Genomic DNA, 20,363 nt, shown 5'->3' on the forward strand with positions numbered 1-20,363 from the left:
CCTTGATAAGAGCAGTGAATGTATCAACCCAAAGAAAGCAGGAGGGGGCAAGTAGTGCGAGATACTTGGGGTTTTCAGTTCTATTTCTTTGACAACTGCATAAATATTAATCACCCCCTTCAATCAAAGCTGAAGAGAGTTAGACTGAACAGAACAAGGTCTCGCTGGCTGAATGATATTGTGTCAGTGCATAAATGTGCAGTGTGCTCGCAGTGAGTTTGGAAGAAATGCAAATTTGTATTTCAGATCAGAGGAGCTGAATGGCTGCAAGATACAGTGTTTGTGTGTATGTGGGAGAGAATGAGATGAAGCACAGGAGCAATGAGGCGTGAGGACGCAGGAGAGCAGGTTGGTGAGTGATGACAAATGCACAAAGACGGAGGTCTCGCATTGCCTCTTCACCACCAGCACCTTAATAGCTTAATAGACAAAAATAACTGTAAGGAGGATTTGTACGCCTACTTTGATGAAGTTGTGGAGAAATTAGTTAAATTTGTGGTCTTGTTACTCATTTACAGATTTATCTGATGCCCTTTTCTTTAAATCAGCCAACATCTTCGGCTGCAGAAGGGCAGCTGAGGACTGGATGAAACTCAGGTTTCAGGCTTCTCAGTGGAGATGATGAACATAAAAAGTCTTTCACACAGATGCAGTTAATCAGCCAAGAGATCCGCTTTAGCAGTTTAATTAGCCAGGAAGTCTTAGATGTAGCTCCAATCACAAGAGTAAATGGACACACTTCTTCTTTGTGTGCGTTTGGGGGACATACAGACACTGATGTAGTTCATTAGCTTGTGATGAAAGACCCTGCTGTGGCAGCTTGCAGGAGTTAAGTGTTCGCTCACTGCTTGTGCCTGTGGAAGGCAGGCATTGTTTAGGAATGCATCACCAGTGTGTGTGTGTGTGTTCAATCACATTTACAAAAAGCAAGGGGGCTGATGAAACCTGCCACACTGACTAGTGTATGAATATTTATGCAATTGATATATCAGTGTCTGCCAGAGAACGCAGGCTCCAGATAGCAAGAATACAAATAGGAACACTTGCCAAATGTGTGTGTGTGTGTGTGTGTGTGTGTGTGTGTGTGTGTGTGTGTGTGTGTGTGTGTGTGTGTGTGTGTGTGTGTGTGTGTGTGTGTGTGTGGGCACAGTGGAAGATTATAGGCCCAGCAGTGCATGAGCGATTGGGATGGTGTAAGATTGAGGTGTGTGTGTCAGAGAGAGAAAGGCGGAGCTGACATTTACTTAGTTCCTCTCCTCTAGGCTTTTTGTGCCCCACTTTTATCAGAGGGAGAGTAACACACTCCTGTGTGTTAAAACTTTTGCTTGCCATCTTCAGGTCTCTGTCTCTCTCACCCCACTACATTATGCAGTTTTTTTTCCAATCACATGGATGAAATAAGCTCTGTGTGTGACAGTAAAATCACAGATGAAAGACTGAGAAACACCACTGTTATGCAACCGCCCCCCCCCCCCCCCCCCCCCCCCAAAAAAAAAAAAAAAAAAGCATCCAGATTTGGCGGCAAATAGGGACCAGCTGTTCTCTGACATGATTAGACTGAATGCATTAAAATAATTTTAATCCTATCTCTAAGGTCTTTAAATAAGTGAAAAATGACTGTAAGAGTTAAAGTCCGCATTGATACTCATATGAAGTAAATTGTGATTTATTAGCCTGTTAAATCTTTAACTCTGAAAGTGACTCCTGTGGGGCATCAGAACAATATCTACAGTCTATTTAAAATCTCTGAATGCTTAAACACTGAATCCTACTGCAGCTCCGGAAGGAAATATGTTCTGGAGAAATGCCAGAAGATTTAATAATTGACTCAACCAAAGCCTCATATTAACGTCAGTAGAACTTGGATGTATTATAGCACAAAATGACGACGGTGGATTTTGTTTCTCTATTTGGGACCTAAATACTGTGAGGATTCCACAGCCATCTTAGTTGATTGGAATCTACTCTGCAACAAGGTTTTAGAAATCTAAACATAGAAAAACATCATATTTGACTGATCTGTTTAAACACACAGCTGTTGTTTGTCAATGCTGTACCACCATACTAATGCAAGAAATAAAAGATATCTTAAAAAAAAAATTTAATTCCAATTTTTAATATTTTAGTCGGTTTTGTAATTCTGAAAAAAGCAGACAGTGTCCTGTCAAGCAGCATTATGGATGCTGCTCATTTACTGGCTGGTTTACGTGGGCTGCAGCAGAATTCACTCCATGAGATGATAGTCCTGCATTTACTGCACTGTCAGAATTTTTAAACCATCTTTGAACCCAGCAAAGTAATGTAGAATAATTTTATTTATTAATGTATTTTATAGAAAACTAAAGATTTTGCTTTGTTTTTTCTCTTTGTTGGTCATCTTTGATCTAGAACAGCTCTGACATCCATCCATCCATCCATCCATCCATCCATCCATCCATCCATCCATACACAATAGTCCCATCACTGATTAGAATGGCATCAGAATGTGTTTACAGAATGCACAGAAGGAGACTTTCTTTGCCTAAAAGAACATTAGATGATCCCATCCTCCCAACAATGCATTTTTGATAACTGATAATATTAACTTCTTGACATTCCTTCATACATTTTTTCTTCATTTGCAGAGGACTCTGTCTCCAAAGGTTTGTGCATTTTTCAGCTTATTGGCTGTTTTCCATCAGAAAAAAAGCCTTAATCAGATAAAAGTTAGGCCAGTAGCTGTACAAAAAAGACTATCTAAACAAGAAGAGGCTCTTAAGTCTGCTTATAAAGGATATTGTAGACTCTCCCTACTTTTTCCTTTCTTGCAAAGCAAGTGAAAATGAAGATGGATAAATGTCAGCAGGGTAGTACATGCACAGAAGTCGTGCAGAGGTGTGTGTATAAATAGACCAGAAGAAGGTGTTGGGGTCCACAATATAAATGTAGTTCTAATAGATGCCAAAGAACAAGCCTGTAGAGATTTCTCTTCTCTTCTCTTTTCTCTTCTCTTTTCTTCTTTCCTCTCCTCTGATTCTATGTGAGCCTTTTTAGTACATAAACATCCCAACTTTTAATAGTGCTTGGCTCTGTCCTCAGCACAAGGACATCTGTGAGCTGATGGATATCTGAGCGCTGCCTAGCCAAACCCTCTGGGTCCTTAACAAAAACAGTCATCATTCTAGCCTTACATCTGTTCATTTATGAAAACTGTAAAGGTGCAATAATTACTCTGCTTCCCATCATAAATCTGCATTATAAGCATTTAGCTAAACTTTTTTTCCTTCAGTTTTGCATAATTAAGACCTCATGAGTTTACTTTATGCTTCAGTACTTGTCTTGTCTCTATGACTTGCATTGGCAAAGCTGCATTGTAGTCTTTTGCCTTCCTATTCTGTTATTTTAACTTCAGATTACTGTCATGTCAATGTCATATTTTATTAATAAAGTTATTAATTATCAATAAAGAGACTATTTCAACGGAACATGCCATATTTCCAGCCCTTATAAATGCTTTACTGTTCTCACTGAAGATTTATTTCATCTTGATCAATTTGGTGTCCAAAGCTTTATCCTGCATAGCTCATGTTCTGTCCACTGTTCAGTTATATGCCTCCTATAAAATGCTAAATAATCAAAGCAGGATATTATATATATGTGTATATATATATATATATATATATATATATATATATATATATATATATATATATATATATATGCTTGCATGCATTTTTATCTTTCAGTTTGAATTTGACAGACAATAGATGTTTAAGTTTTTAAGGTGGACACGGCTACTATGACTAGCCTGCTGTGGACCTGCTGTTTAAAAAGTTCAGGTTTGTTGTATAGCTGTCACCAGGTTTTATGAGTTGACATGCAAGAGTTGGAACAGACTTATCGCTCAAACCAACTGTACTATTACCACTATGCATACTTTATCTTAATACAGTGTAAACTTGTGTTCAAATGGAATTTAAAATAAAGCTTTGAAAGATTTGGTTGTTTTTGGAGCTATCCTCAAGTATTCAAGGTCTTGCATTTTTAAAGTGGAACTATTATGTGCATTTCAGACTAATTTATTTTTATTTCTGAAAACCAGAAGGGCTGGGATTGGTCAAGTTATCGTCACAAATCGCTTTATTTACTTCAGAGCGACCCGACATCGGGAGCGCGCACCGCACCTGCTTTCGCCGTCATTGTAACACCTCATAAACAGAAGAATTAGGCTAATATGAACTCAATTAAAAAAAACAAAATACAATGTCAACACATAGCATACAGCCCTACATGTTGGAACCTGAATCAGACCCTGAAAACGAAGTGGAAAACAGCAACCCACAGCAACGAATGCAGCAGGATGTCTCTCTTTGGTAAACTCACCAGCCATCGTTGGAAATAACTTTATCCGACGTTTTCCACCCGCCTGATGTATTTGTACATGCCCTTGTTAACCAGTAGAAGGTAACCAATCACCGAACCTTATCCCCCGGGACGTCACAAGGATTTCCAAGTAGAAAAACTCTAAAACGACGCGTTTTTCGTCGCCATGGAAACCGAAGGGAGAGAGTGCTGGAACTCAAACTCAAACTCAAACATGCGTTTAGGTGATAAAAAAACAGTGCCGTTCCCATATCTGATGAGGATTCAACACTGTAACACTGTAGAAAGCTCAGAAAACTCGAAATACCATAATAGCACCCCTTTAAGCACTGAAATGTTGGCTTATTTTTCCCAGAGGCTGCTGCTTGAAAACAAAGCAACTATCTTGCTTCATTTTTACAAATAATATAAAGAAGGGCATCATTCTCTATGCATATAATGCCCCAGCCTGAATCTGATTTTCCACCTAAAACAATAACGTGTTTTGCTAAAAACCAGTTATTCATTTGTGCAGAGGAATTGTTAACCCTCCAACTTGTTGACAATGCTCCATTTATTTCTGCAGCTCCTCCTTTTCTCCAATACTTTTTTTCAGCCTTTATATCAGAATATAGTTCCCAAAGACACATGGAAGAAACTTGTGGGAAGTGTTCCTTTCTCTGTAATTAAGTGGGAATGTGTGGTATTTATAGTGAATTATCATTTGTTTTCTTGCAGCTATAGTGAAGGCATGAGATTACATGTTGTTGCTAGATAATAACAGACATACTAAATATGGAGGATAAAAAAGGATCCGAAGCACTGTCACAGTTTGAATCCCAACACAAAAGTGTCACCTTTTAAACAATAATTCCATATTCAGCAGTATATAAGTTCTATAATCTGTCATAAAAACAAACTTCAGAGCTACTTGTGTCCACTCGTGACTTTTTCTGGCTATATGCTTCTGTTTAATGTTGAATTAATGGGCTCACATAAAACAAAATCATTATTCTGTGTCAAGCAGCCTTATGATAAAAGCATAAAAATTACAGCTGCAAATTTTTTAATCAGTCTCACACCTGCAAAAAATTTATTAGCACATCTGAGCTGGAAGTGATTCTCTTTACTCATTCTTTCTCTCTCATGTTTTTTTCCCTTTCAATCTGCATTTTTATCACCTGAACGCACATCTAGAATAGTTTTATCACCTCTGCTCTCTTTGCCTCACCTCCTCATTTCATTATAGTACTTCCATCACTGAGGTGTTTATGGCCCATGCTGATTTATGCTTGTTGCCACCAATCTGCTTGGTGAAACAGGCATTTGACATGTGAGGCAGATAGGTTAAAGGTAATAGCTGTTTCTGTATGTCTCCAACACACTGAATCTCAAATGTTGGCACCCGTGTGCAAAAATGGTACAATTGTAATGCTGAACATCTGACTTTTCATTTCCTGGGAGGCATATTCTGTGATAGTTTTTCTTTTATCTCTGTGTGTGTGTGTGTTTTCAAGTAATGTGTGGTGTGTCATCTTTGGAGGAAAACAATGTTATTCACACATCAAACTGCTTGACTTTTGCATGACAGTGATTAAAAAGTTCATATATGTTTCGGTGGTGCAATTTGTGACAGCAAAAATTGTTGCCATTTGGGAGTGTGTGGTTAAGTTAACATTTCATGATAATATGGCAATTGGCTTGTGACACGCCGGTCATGTTTTTCCCTTTGAGCTTGCTCCTTCATCCTTCCCAACACTAGTCACAGAAGATGGCATGCCTCACAGAAGGCAGGACTCGAACCAAGTCTTTCTCTAACTTATTAAGTTGTAGAAAGGCATCAGATCGGTGACAGCCTGTTGCAGCAGTTTTTCAGGAGCTCTTCATGTGGTTTTGTCAGGAAATGTTTTGCTGAGGTTTTTTCTGTGAAAACATTGATATTTAAAACCTTTTTATGCTATTTTAAATGCTTGAGATGATTTTGCTTGTAATCCTTTAAGTTTTAATATCTAGAATAGGTTATCACACCAGCGTGAAAGTTGCTTGTATGTGGAAGCAGCTAATTAAACTTTGCAAAACCAAAGCAATAATAAGACCACAAAGTCAAACACATTTGAAGAGGATACTTTCATGAGGTTGGAGCAAAATAGGGAGCAAGGACACAGATCCTTAAAAAATTTCCTTACATTTTCATCTGGAATGTGACATGATTGACAAAAAAAATGGACTATGTTGTAGTAGTATTAACATGGACACATCAGGAATGTCAGGAATTTACTATGTTTGACCAAGGCCTGACTTGCAACATACTACTGTAAAGATACAACTCAAACTCTTGAGTTTGTCATCTGATTTTTTTCCCGATCCTCAGTCATTTATCTTACATTTATATAATTTCTTTTTTTATTTAAATTAATTCCATTTAATCTTTTGGTTTGTTTACTGATTTGCTGCCTATCACTCACCCTGGCATAGTACCCATCTCACACGTTACTGCACAACAAAATGTGTAACAGATTTATAAACAAACCTCATCTATTATTTTCTAAAACGCTTAGTCCAATTAGGGATCGAGGGAAGCTGGGGCCTATCCCAGCAATTATTGTTTGAAAGGCAGGGTACACCCATAACAGATCACCAGTCCATCACAGGGCCAACACAGAAAGACAAACAACCATTCACACTCACATTCATTCCTAGGAGCAATTTAGAGTAACCAATTAACCTAACATACATGTCTTTAGATGGTGGGAGGAAGCTGGAGTACCCGGAGAGAACCATGCATACACAGGGAGAATATGCAAACTCCACACAGAAAGGCCACAGTTTGAGTCTCCCCCCCACTCTAGGCTCGAACCAGTGACCTTCATGCACAGTGCACAGTCCTAACCACTATGCCACTGTGCAGAATAGAAACAAACCTGTAATAAGATACATTCATACATCTCTTTGAAATAAATTATCTCATACATTACATCAATATGTATTGAATTAATTTTGATTTAATTAAATGGGGAATTGAACTTTATTTATTATTATAAAGACACTATAAATTGATGTGAAGTTGACTGTCATTTCCAGACCTGGATAGTCAGGGAAAATCAGAGGTTAGGAGTCATTTCTCCTTACAGCAAAGCCAGATACTGTAAATGTGATGTTCAGCTTAAGTTTGCTATTTTTGTTGAATGCTTTCTGGTATTAAAGCTTTGTTTGCAAGACAAACAGGCCACTACACATCATTCCATTATTTTCTTGCTTCAGAAACAGAGGATTATGTTCTGCTAATACATCTTGAATGAGAGTTGAGTCTGTTTTCTATTGTTTTCTATCAACTCAACAGTCTATTCAGTCATAGTCTGATTGGCTCTTACTACCAGATGAAGCTGTGGATCACCAAGGCTGCCTGCCTCCAATAGTCTGTTTGGATTTAATAGGATTTTTCACCTTCTCTAATAGACATGGCTGTCATAGGAAGGACACACAGATGTTACTCAAGAAGTAAGAGGTAGACTGATGACTCTCGAGTCGGATGTCTCCCTGAGTGCGAATCACCTTCGGAATAGGCCCCTTCACTTTATGAGCATGACCTGTCTCTGTTTTTTGTTACAGATTGTGAGTGTGTATCTGCCATTCTGTGTGTTTAGCTTGGTATTGTTTGGAGTTCCTGGATGGTCACCTTTGCTGTAAAATCTGTTTTATTGGAAACGGGACAACCTGCAGTCTGCTGTCCTCTGCTGCAAGTCTTCATGCTCGCTATCGAGGGGACTTGCAATGAGACATCTGCTAAGGTGGGAAAGATGCCTGGCCAGTCAGTACCCTCGTCAGATGTAACCATGGTTACCAGATGTTCTAATCACACCCATTTAACATCTGTCGTTCTTTCGCAACCAGTGACATGAAGGCTAATGCTGCCTGTTTTGGAAGAATGTCGTACTTCATGTAGATCTTCTTTCTGTGAAAGCTGAAAATGCTGAAACAGTTGTTTGTTGCAAATTTTATGAACTTCTGTTCAACTTTCCAGTCCTCATTCATTTTTATTGCTTCTGAAGCACTTATTCACTCTCTGTCCGCTGTGCAGTTGGCTCGGCAGTGTTCTGTTGGCTTTTACGTTTACTCCTTCAGACATGGCAGGTATTTGAATATGAATGTTGCTCTGAGTGCTTTATTTTCTAAAGTTTATGAGCTTTGTTAGTCACCAAAGGAGATTTCAATTTCACAGTGCCATTTCACCCATCCCTGCCCCCCCTTTCCCTCTCTCTCACATTCTGGGCCCATCTGTGCTCAGACTGTTTGTTGTGGTTTTGGGGGAGATTTTATAGCTGGGAGAGTTATATAGTTTTTGGATGCCTGGATAAAAACTGTGTGTTGGGAGGAGGTGTTTTCAAGGCCACACAAATGCTGTCTTTGATACGCCTTCAGGCTTCACACTGCACAGGAAGCAAGTTATTGAGTTGTAATACTCTGGTTTACTAAAAGGAAAAAAAGGCATTTTCCTTCACTTACTTAAGGTTACATTTAAAAAGATAAACAACCAGCAAAATAATTGTCTAAAGATTTAAATGTGATGTTTTACACAAAAAAATATTTTTTTCAATGTTTTGATTATATCTGGATGCTTTTTATCTGACAGAAGTTCAACTAAAATCAGCACTCTTGCCTTGTAGACTTGGAACATTTTAAGGCTGCACATTATTTAAAAAAAACATTTAATCTCATTATTGAATATTGCCTGGGATATTGTTTACAAAAAATACAAGCGGACATTTAGACATATGGTTATAATTTCAGGTGCTTTAACCAGGGGCGCTTTCCAGCTTTGAGATGTTCGACAAACCTACGGCGGATTGTTGGATTGTCTGAAGATTGTGAGCACATCTATGATAATTTTTTTGCATGAAACATTACCAGATATTCTGAATACTGCTTGCTTACTATGCAGTCATGGGATATGCTGTTATTGCCCTAGCTGTATTTTTGGTGTATATAGTTTTTAGTCTGGGTGGCTCATCCGTTTTCATATAGGATCTTTGAGAATGTTTACAGGTCCAGGAGTGGTTGGGTGTCCCTGGGCATGTGTCATCTACTGACTGGCTCCTGGCCAGATTGGTACCTGCCAACACCTGCAGCCTTGAAAATACCAGATGTTCCTGTGCAAGAAGAAGGATATCAACCCCTAGATAGGACTAACACATGCACAAAGCTGATCTTTCTCTAATTGGAATTCAGCCCTCATTATTAATATGCTTTTGTTTGTCTTATTTCAGGTCAAGATGATTTTATATTAATGTAGCTGTCTTTGTTTATATTATGCTAGTCCTTCATTTTAAAAAAAATATATTGTACAGATATATTCTATATATGGAGGAGTCACGTGACATGGTTAACAAAGACTAACTGCTTAAGTGAGGGCTGTGCCCATTCCCATCATTAAGATGCCAAATACTTTGAGATGTTCAACAAACCTACGGCGGATTGTTGGATTGTCTGAAGATTGTGAGCACATCTATAATCATTTTTCTGCATGAAACATTACCAGATATTCTGAATATTTCTAGCTAAACTAGCCAGAAGAGGTCTACATTATATAGTGCTTCTGAGTAGGATGCACCTGTTGGTTGGTGGTGTGGTTTCTGATGAAGTGGCTTGACAGATTGATAAAATCACTGCACTAATATTGGAGAAATCAGACTCCCACAATAAAAAGCTAGAAGTGATCAACGGGAGCGACTGAAATTAAACTTGCAGGGATTTTCAACCAAATCTCTCAAGTGGAAAACCAAGTGGAAAAGCTTACTGTGGATGCTCATTAGAAATGACAAGCTAACCCTTGTTATTTGGATGCCATTAAGAGCCATGAACAGAGGAATAACCTACATTTTGTTGGATTGCATAAAGATTGCAAGCAAAGCTATGATCGCTTTTCTGCACACAAACATAACCAGATATTCTGAATGTCCAGTTGCCACAGGGATTGGAAATAGAAAAAGCACACAGAATTATGATTTTTCTCAAGAAGTTAAGACTTCAGGACACTAATATTAGCCAGAACCATTGTTGCAAAGTTTCTGAGATTTCAAGTCTGGGTACAGCAGCACAGAGGGTGTGCACAAGATGTTACCTGGGTGGATCATGACATGGTGTTTGCTGACCACTCTGAGCTGGTGGTCAAATGGAGAAATAAGTTCAGTTCATGCAAAAAGTTATTTCACTACCAGGTTTCTATCTTGACTACCCAGCAGTGGGAATGACATCATCACAGGGTGTTCGCATACACAAAAAGCCTCAGAGTTAACATCTAAATCCTGGTGAACAAACTGGACAAATGTCATTCCATCCCTCATCCACCCTGACCAGGTTGGGTTCACATGCTCTCCGCCCCCACCACATAAAAAGGGGAGACTGATTGATATAATGTGAACTATAAAGATCCTTCTCCTATTGCTGCCATCTGGGTGGATGTAAAAACAAGACATGGTGGAATGACGAGACTTAGCTTACCACCCTGGAATGTTTTGGTTACTCTCATTTGCAGTCAACTGAGGATCAATCATCAATTCTTACAGATGATGTTATCTCCTCCATTTTTTAGTTGGAACCCCTAGCAGCGGCTATTCGGCTCTTTGTTGCTTGGAATGTAAATTGGTGATTTCTCTGATAAACTGATACTTTATACAGATGATATCCAGCTATTTGTTTCGCGGCCTGAATGCTCTTTCTCCTTGATAATTTACATTTACAAGTTTCACTCATGTCGGGCTACCGAGTTAGTTGGACGAAATCACCTCTCACGTCCTTTTTAACTGAATCCTTGCTCCAGGCAGGCTCCTTTGCATGGGCTAAAAAAGACATCAATTACGTCTGCATAACATTCCCCACACAACTCTCCGCCTCTGGGTGCCGATGTGGAGCAATCGGCTTTATTTTATTTGATCTCTGTGAGACAACATGAATATTCTTAAAATCATTTGCACATCCAAATCTAATTATCTACTTCAGGCTCTCTCACTCCGCATTCCTCTTCACTACTTTAAACAATTGACCGAGTCTGCAACAGATTCCTGTAGAACAATATTGCCCCAAAAGGAACGTGGAAAAATGACAAAGACCAGTTCACAAAGATGATAATAAATAGACAATTTATTATTTAATCATGATGCTCTCATGCTTCAACATTTGGCACAGTGGTACTTGCCACAAAAGAAAGTTTTCCTGAGGTTTCACCTGAAAAACACCTAACTCCCCTACTTCCCTAACATCCATTAGTATTATCAGTTAGTCCAGCTTTACAAACTCAGTCAAACCCCATTATATTCATATCCAATGGATTTCAGAGAAAATGGCTCATTTGACCTACGTTTGAATTTGTTTGCTAAAATTTGGTGGAATCCGAGACTTCAGATAAATAAAGAGTCTTTTCTTTTGATCTGTTGATCATGAAAAAAATATACAGTAAATACTGTGCTGCTATACTACATCATTTTCTCTTCAGGACTCTTATGTCTCCGGTAAAGTTAACGTGGAATTACCTTTATGTTAAATGAAACAAACACCAGGAAGTTATTTCAGGCAAACTTTTTGCTGTTTCTGCCTCAAATCCTACACACCACATATCAAACGTACTCATCCAATCAAAGCAGTCTCTTTAGGCTGTCCACTTTCTGATTTGCTTTATGCCTCATATTTATTGCCCCTTCTGTTACTACTGCCTCATAACACAATAAGCACCTGCCTTTCAAGCAGCTATTGCTGTTACTGATCAAACATTGTATGCTGCTCGCTTTCTACTCCTCCACCACCCTAGCATCCACCAAAGCCCACCTTGTGTGTTCACGCCTTGAACCTAAGTGCAGTTTATATTCCTCCTAAGTACAAATGAGATGTCTTCTGTTTATATTGGTGACAACACAAAGACAAACAAGCACACACATTCATACCCACAGCATCTGCTTGGAAAAGCCTTGACACATTCAAAGCTCAGGTGTGATATAATCATATAAGAGCTTTAATACTCATGCTGTCTTGGGCCCTCTGTTTATAGACTGAGTTCTGCAATGTCAACCAGAGGAGAGAAATGCTACATCTCTGCAGTGGACAAATTTATTCCCACTTATGTTGTGGTAAATATCATATTTTATATGTAAGTTTTCCTTACATATATTGATATTATAAGGTCACATATGTTTATGTAGGATTGGAAACCCTATCACTTTTTCTTCTGGGATTATTTCGTTTCATCTCACTGCAACATAAAACATGAAAATTGTAAATGAAAGCAGCAAACATACAGACAGTGAACTATTTCTCCTGATTTATTAGCATCCACCTCTCTTTCCTCTATATTTTATAGCTTTAATAGTTTCTGTAATTTCTAAATTGAAATCTCTTTCTTTTAACGATGTGCTCAATGATGCTAATGAAGAAGTTTTACATCCCTCTCAAGTCTGCTTCCTCTGCTTTCCTTTTTTTCTTTTTTTTTATTCTTCTCTCCATCTGCCTGCTTGATGTGTTAGGCACTACTCTCCCATGGCCGGTCCTATCCCCAGAGCGCTGTGTCAGATGCAGAAAGAGATTTTTCTTCCCTGGTTATATTTCCCTCAGGGTGATTCTAAAGTGAGACTCAGATGATTTCCCTCATTTCTGCCTGCCTCGCAATACAATGGATGGAAATGTTTAGAAGGCCTTACTATTTCTGGTGACTGTGAGCCTGTAGTTAGTAGTCAGGAGGGAGCATTTGGGTGACAGTGTAGATAATGTAAAGAGTGTAGGTGGCCCTGTTGAGATAGGAATGCGTGTGTATTGACCGCATATGTGGGTTTGTTTCTGGGTGGCTGAGTTGAAATCTTGTGTGAGGGTTAGCCAAATGTAGTGCTCTGCATGGGGTTTACTGAATGCTCTCTGAAATAATCTAATGTGTTGGATCCGAGTAATGGAACCCCATTTCCATTCAGAATAATCAGGATAAACCCAGAGCAGAAATCACAGTGTGAATCACCAGATGCAGAAAACAAAGGAAATGGCTCTGCAGTGATTTCAGGTGTGTTACCATGAAAAATGGTCGCTTGGACAGACAAAAATTGCATGTTTCATATTTCTGCCTCTTGGTCTACAGGCTTCTTTGTGCCAGTGTAGGCATCCCTGACAGATGCTGCTATTTGTTTCTCTCTGCTACAAACTGAACAGAGAAGCAGCAGAGAGGTTTGATTGCTGTGGGAGAGGAATGCCTCGCTGAAGTGGGGCAGCAGAGGGTCACAGTTCGGCTTGCTTGATCTACTTGTCTTACAGGTTTGTTTGCTTCTCGATAAAATCTACCAACAGCAGAAGTGAAGACAGATGTCCTATTTTAACAGAACAACTGTCTTCTTGGTTCACTTTATCAAATGAATGAACAAATAAACCAGTGTTTGGGTCCTGCCTGTCAACATAGCGCTTAAATAACTGTTGAAGCTGAAAGTGATGAAGTCCCACATTTGACCCATTTGACCATTTTGTTGGAAATGCCAAGATGGCAGTTTGAGTCATCTATGTGTTAGTTTAAATGCAATATAATCCAAAATTGGTTTATTGATTGACTGGTTGTAACATGCTCTTCCAGATGTCCCTGTGATGCAAATGCCACAGAGAGAGCTGGAGATTTCCTCCCACTGAGTCCACTCTAGCTTATTGAAAAAAGTGGTAGATCTGACATTGGACTGTGTCCAGTCGGGATATTTTTATATTGTGACTAACCCGAGCAAGCATCAAAATGTGTGGCATTAAAAAAGATTCACAGATTAATATAATCCTGACACAGATTTTGATTTGAAATCTACGTTTTATTTCTCAATCACTCAACATAAATCACCTCCCCGCTCCTGTTAGTTTCAGCATGTTCATGATTTGTTCGCTGGTGTCCATTTGGTGAGGAAAAGCTTTATTTTTTTTTTGGTTCTCATCCTGTTTCTCTTTCAGCTAGAAAAACTCTCCCATCACAGTTAACTTTAGCTTGCCCAGTTTAACCCATTTATTCTGGCTCTACCTTCATCATGGAGATCAGCTTCATTCTTTCATTGTGCTCTTATGCCATTCAATAATCTCATGCTTGATTTTTTCCCCTCCTCCTCACAGAGGCAAATTTGCTCTCTCTTATCCTTGTCCTCATCGCTCTGTCTTAGTCTTCACTTCTGCCTATCCGGTCTATCATCCACCCATTCTCTCCTTTCATCCTTTAATCTGGTGTTAGATGTACCAGTGTGTTTACCCAGCAGGTTACACCATCAGATACCTAAGGCTCCCTCGTCCTTGACATTTGTATTTACATGGGTGTGCGCCGACACATAGTTGTAAGGAATGTAGCTGGACAAAGTGTGACCCTGCTACCGTAAGGAATGACTGGTTGACGGTCAAACTTCTTGGTAATTGGGACATGCAGACAAAAGAATACCTGCTTTATTTATGAACTTGGAGCCCCAGTTTGTTGCCTCCATCTCCCAGCATGGTAACCACAGGATTAAAGCAAGTCAGCGCTGACTGTTCTCAGACAAAAGAAGGTATTAAATCAAAAAGATATGCGGAAAAGATTTGCGGTGGACTAAACATAACCACAGCTGCAGAGTTTAGGCACCCTTGGAAATGGAAAAATGAGATAAGGAAAGAGAACCATGTGCACATCCGTAAATTGCACAACATTGGGAGATTTTGTCCTTCATTGCAGACGATAAGGGGAAATTGACTGAGCATGTAGAGGAAAGCCACAGCATCGCTGACCAAATGGAACAAGAGAAGTAGATGAATTGTTTGCATGTGCAGAGAAAAAGCAAAGTAGGCAGAGTTATCTGAGTCCTTGAAAGCAATTTCCCTGAGCAGAATGAGATATAGATAGAGAGGGATCTATAGATGGGAGAGAGCAAAATGAGGACAGTATATGAGCATTTGACGTATCAGGTTCATCTGCAGGTCTGTCAAATGACCTGAAATCATTATATTTGATGCCAGGAAAATTTTAATGTTCAGCAGTCTGGATAGACTCGTTCTGTTTTCTTGACCTTTTGCTACTTTTTTTCTGCAGTTTGTGGACTTCCAACAAAAACCTTGCAAGAAATCTAAGCTTTATGAATCTTACATGTTGCATATCAGCAGCATGCCAGCATTATATTATCAGACATTTGTACTTCATGACCTTGTGCTGGCTCCTCCTCCCTAAGCCCGGAGAGATTGCCGTTTATTTGCTCTGAACCTGCAGAGGGAATGTGTGAGAAAAGGTTTAGTTGATGTTATACTTGGAAAACAAGAATGGGTAGAGGTGAGGATACAGTTTCTCTTGCTCAGCTGTATTCCACTGCATGAGCTGGTGTGTGTTTAATGGGTGACGCTCTTTTTTGTTTTTTCTCTTTCTGGACGTCTGTTTATCTGTGATCTGTCTGCTTCAGCAAAGCAGACAAGACAAGATGGTGGTTGTTGTTGTAGCCTGCTGCTTGCCACAGATGGCTTGTGTGTACATACATATATATACACACACACATGAAAATATGTGTATTTCTGTCTGATTGTTTATCTTTAATTTTTTTGTACATAACAGGAAATGTATTGGTGAGAATTTTCATTGTTCTGTTTTTTTAAATGCAGGAAACTTTTTTGGAAATTGCCCAGGCTGGAAGGCTCCATCATGTATCATCAGAGGTGGTTTTTTTTCACATCGATTTTATAAAAACAACATGGCTGTATTATAAGGAAACTTAACTGAATATGTTACAAATTCAAAATTCAGTCATAAGCATTAAACTTTTAGAGTGAGTGTGGATAGTATGAGGTTGCATCAGCAGAAATACATTAATGTGATGCCTATTAACCAGTGTTAGCAACTGCCAGCTGCAGTCCTGTTAGCTTTAAACTCTTATATATCTGCTAGTTTTTATGACATGTTCTTCATCTGAAATCTGACAAGTAATAATGATCATTTTAAATGTGTCTTCTTAAGTTGTTTTAATGTTGTCCACAAAGCAACACCTCTTTGAAAGCCCAGCAGGTGTGCAGAAGGTTCCAGCTTGATGAAGACTGTCCTTAGATTAATGTAACCAGCACCAGTGTATGTGGCAATAACTGGATCCAAATTTCCCCAATGAGGGAAAACATCGTATGTTTCTTGGGTCTCTTTCTTGGGTTACATAACATAGTTAAAGAAAGTATTGGAAGATTTTTTTTGTTGATGTTTTGTTGTGTTTCCTGTTGAACAGAGCCAAGATAGGTTTTCTTTCCAAACTCCAAGTAATCATAATAAGCTAAAAATGTCACAAAACTTAACACGAAAATATGAATAAATTATATCCTAAAATGTCATTTCCATGTGAGCAAAGTCAAGGATTTTTGTATTAGTTAAAATATATTTAAAAAAAGCATCATGAAAACATTTGGTATATCATGTCCTTAAGTTAAATAGTCAGGTGAGGTGTTTTGTTTTGAACTAACAACTGATAGAAAATAGAAAAGGAAAAATATATTATTTGATTGATAATCTACTGCTTCGACATGGATAATTTAAAAGAAAGCAACATGTGCAACATATTACAGTCATTGTTTTCTGCTCTTTAAAGGGGTGCTATTATGGTATTTCAAGTTTTCTGAGCTTTCTACAGTGTTACAGTGTTGAATCCTCATCAGACATGTGAACGGCACTGTTTTTTTTATCACCTAAACGCATGTTTGAGTTTGAGTTCCAGCACTCTCTCCCTTCGGTTTCCATGGCGACAAAAAACGCGTCGTTTTAGAGAGTTTTTTCTACTTGGAAATCCTTGTGACGTCCCGGGGGATAAGGTTCGGTGATTGGTTACCTTCTACTGGATAACAAGGGCATGTACAAATACATCAGACAGGTGGAAAACGTCGGATAAAGTTATTTCCAACGATGGCTGGTGAGTTTACCAAAGAGAGACATCCTGCTGCATTCGTTGCTGTGGGTTGCTGTTTTCCACTTTGTTTTCAGGGTCTGATTCAGGTTCCAACATGTAGGGCTGTATGCTGTGTGTTGACATTGTAGTTTGTTTTTTTAATTGAGTTCATATTAGCCTAATCCTTCTGTTTATGAGATGTTACGATGACGGCGAAAGCAGTTGCGGTGCGCGCTCCCGATGTAGTGCAGTGGCGGGAGGCGGGGCTTAATGCGGAAGAGTCTCAATCCACTCGTTTTGCCCACAGGCTGATCTGACAGCCTACGGAGAGGGTCGGTCTGAAGTAAATAAAGCGATTTGTGACAATAACTCGATCAATCCCAGCCCTTCTGGTCCCAGAAATAAAAATAAATTAGCCTGAAATGCACATAATAGTTCCACTTTAAGTGTTACTGACCAGTCTATCATTTGTAGCAGTCTAACTTTTCTGTTGTCTCCCTTTGCTCTCCATTATCAGGCTGCTGCTGACTTTGCTAAGGCCCACCTGCCAGAGGCTCTGCGCCAGCAGCTGCTGACATATGAACGGGAAAAGGAGCGAGACAGAGAAAAAGAAAAGGAGAAAGATGAAAAGAAGGAGAGGATCAGCCTCTCTTACCCCTCAATTCTGGAGCAACAAATACTGACAGTGGATAGAGAAATGCTGGACAAGCTCTCTGCCACTTACAATGAAGCAGGTGTGTATCTGTTTAGCATCACAAATACCTCTGAAACTTTAATTATGAACCACAAGTAAAATGTATGCAAAAAAATGTATGTGTGTTTTTGTAAGAATGTCATATTTGAAATGTCACCATGTCTTTTTATAAACTACATGGGCTCATAAATTGACATTGATCTGAACGTATACATTCAAAATTTCAGCCTGAATGTTTGACCAGGATACTAGAAGGCACACAAGCCATGCAAACTCCCCATTACCGCAGACATGAGTAAGAATTAAATGAGTTAAATGATCCTTATAATGCTGCATGCAACCCAATATTTTTCCCTCTACTGTTTGACTTGATGGTTGTTGAATAGTGTCTGTCAGCAGCCCAAGGCCTTGCTTATTCAGCTGTTTAAATACAAGCTGATCTTCACAAGGCTTGTAGTAATTATCTGCGGAAGAACGAGAAAGCAAGAGTGATGGATGGAAAGAGTTAGGAAAAGGGTCCGATAAAGGGATACGAGTGGAAAGGGAACATTGTGCCAGCGAGTCCTATACCGTAGAGAGAGAATTAAAGGACCCAGCAAATGAGGGAAAACAATAAATACAATGCATGCGTACAAAAGGGGGTGATGGCAAAGGGGGACGTGAATGCACTGAGGAGGAAAATGAAAGGAATTGTACAGAACACTGCTGATACATAGAGGCATCATTCATAAACAGACTGATTTTTCTGCTGGCTTCACAGCGTAAGAAATTTAACCAGACTGAGAACATATTTTAACTGCAGACTGAATTGTTTTCTATGGCAACGTTATTGGTTCATTAAACATGAAGGGGGGGAAAGGTTATAAGCTAATTACATGGTTTAACTGTGGAGTCATTGTCCAGTCTCAAGAATGCTGCATTCCTGTGAGAATGTCCCTTTTCCCTCCGGTGACTTGATTAAACTCACTCCGTTAGTTTAGTTAGTAAATACAGGAGCATTACAGTCTGTGTAAGTATGTTTATGTGCCCACATACAATAATCTAATTAAGTTATGTTGTATATGCGCATCTAAATGACATTATACATTAATATACGTCAAACTCAAAATATTTTTGAACTGTAGATGATATCAAATTATATTCAGCTTGACTTGAAAACCATCATTCTTAAAAAATGTATTTTTCTACACAAACTTTTCAGTTGATGCTCTCATTATCTCTCCCTTCTCCTCTTTTCTCATGAGAGTAAAGACTGATTTGTGTTTTTTCAAATATAAAACAAAAGGAATAGTCCGTGACAACATTAGATATAGAAACACTGACAAGAAACATCCAATCAATATAGTTGTAATGCAAAGAAATCCTTCAGAAGAAATAAAAAGTAAAGAATGACCATCAATTAGGCTGTACGTCTGAACAGTGTGTAGCTTTAGCGTACATTTGATTTTTTTTAAGTAGAATGAAAGAGCCACTGAGGTTGATGGGTCATATGATACACTGAAAATGACTTATCTGCAGACGAGGAACACCCAGTGTAAGTGGGACACCTTATAATTACCTCTCAAGAAACAATGTTTGCTGCAGCAATATGTTTTGTTAGTCTTAATCTCCTCTTTATTTTTGTTCGTAAACATTATCCTCCTCTTGCATTCCCAGCTGCAGATAAAGATCAGCTTTCTGGTTAGTGTTGCTCTCAAAACAGCCAACAAGTAAATCTCCCAACCTGATCTGTTTTCTTCCTCTAAGCTCTATGAAGTGTTGAATTTATTCTGAAAAGACACCTTTTTTCACTTCCTATTCCATAGCAATGGGGCTGCCATACGTTTGTAGATTACAATAAATATTAATCAGTGCCAAACTAATTATTATATTTAAGCACAGTTTAAAAGAAAATAACTAGTCATCTAGTTGAAACATTAGACATGAAGAGATTGAATTTGCTGCAGTATTTATACAAGCTTTCTTGCAGGCGTCTCAGGGGGAATCTGCTGATGTGGTAAAAGTTGTGCATTCTTGTCCCAGAATGGAATTCAATAATCACGTTGTTTAGAGTGCAGCGCTCCTAGCTTTCTCTTGTAATCGGGACCTAAATTGAACTGGCAAGGAGCGTAGAGTGGGGTAGAATACAGAGATACACTCCCAATTCAGTCCCTGTCCCCAGGACAACCGTATATCTGGTTTATCCCCCTGCTCATTCATCCCTCTGTTTATCAGCAAACGTAAGGGCTTGAAAGAAAGACGACAGAGATGGGACTTTGATGCATTGCCCAGGAGCTTAAAGTCTATTATGGGAACAAAATTTTCACTGCAGCATAGTTTTTGTTTTTTTTTTGCTTCTATTAACCTTTATGTAGCATTATGACAAATCTCAGCATATTTGAAGCATTCCCATGTGGACAGTCGTTACTTATTGACTTCAGCTGACAGTTATAAATGTGATTTTCCATGAAATACTTTGTGCTATGCTA

The 20,363-nt window shown here is 38.8% G+C and overlaps 1 protein-coding gene across 1 annotated transcript in view; it reads left to right on the forward strand.

Annotated features, from left to right (window-relative positions):
• ppm1lb (protein phosphatase, Mg2+/Mn2+ dependent, 1Lb) overlaps nucleotides 1–20,363 on the forward strand; it is a 44,602-nt gene that overhangs the window by 17,000 nt on the left and 7,239 nt on the right. The window contains exon 2 of the mRNA XM_079246900.1: nucleotides 17,719–17,935. Coding sequence (XP_079103026.1) covers nucleotides 17,719–17,935 — 217 coding nt within the window. The remainder of the gene's footprint in view (nucleotides 1–17,718; nucleotides 17,936–20,363) is intronic.

Source organism: Telmatherina bonti (assembly GCF_933228915.1).
Source record: "Telmatherina bonti genome assembly, chromosome: 9".
NCBI classification, from domain to species: Eukaryota; Metazoa; Chordata; class Actinopteri; order Atheriniformes; family Telmatherinidae; genus Telmatherina; species Telmatherina bonti.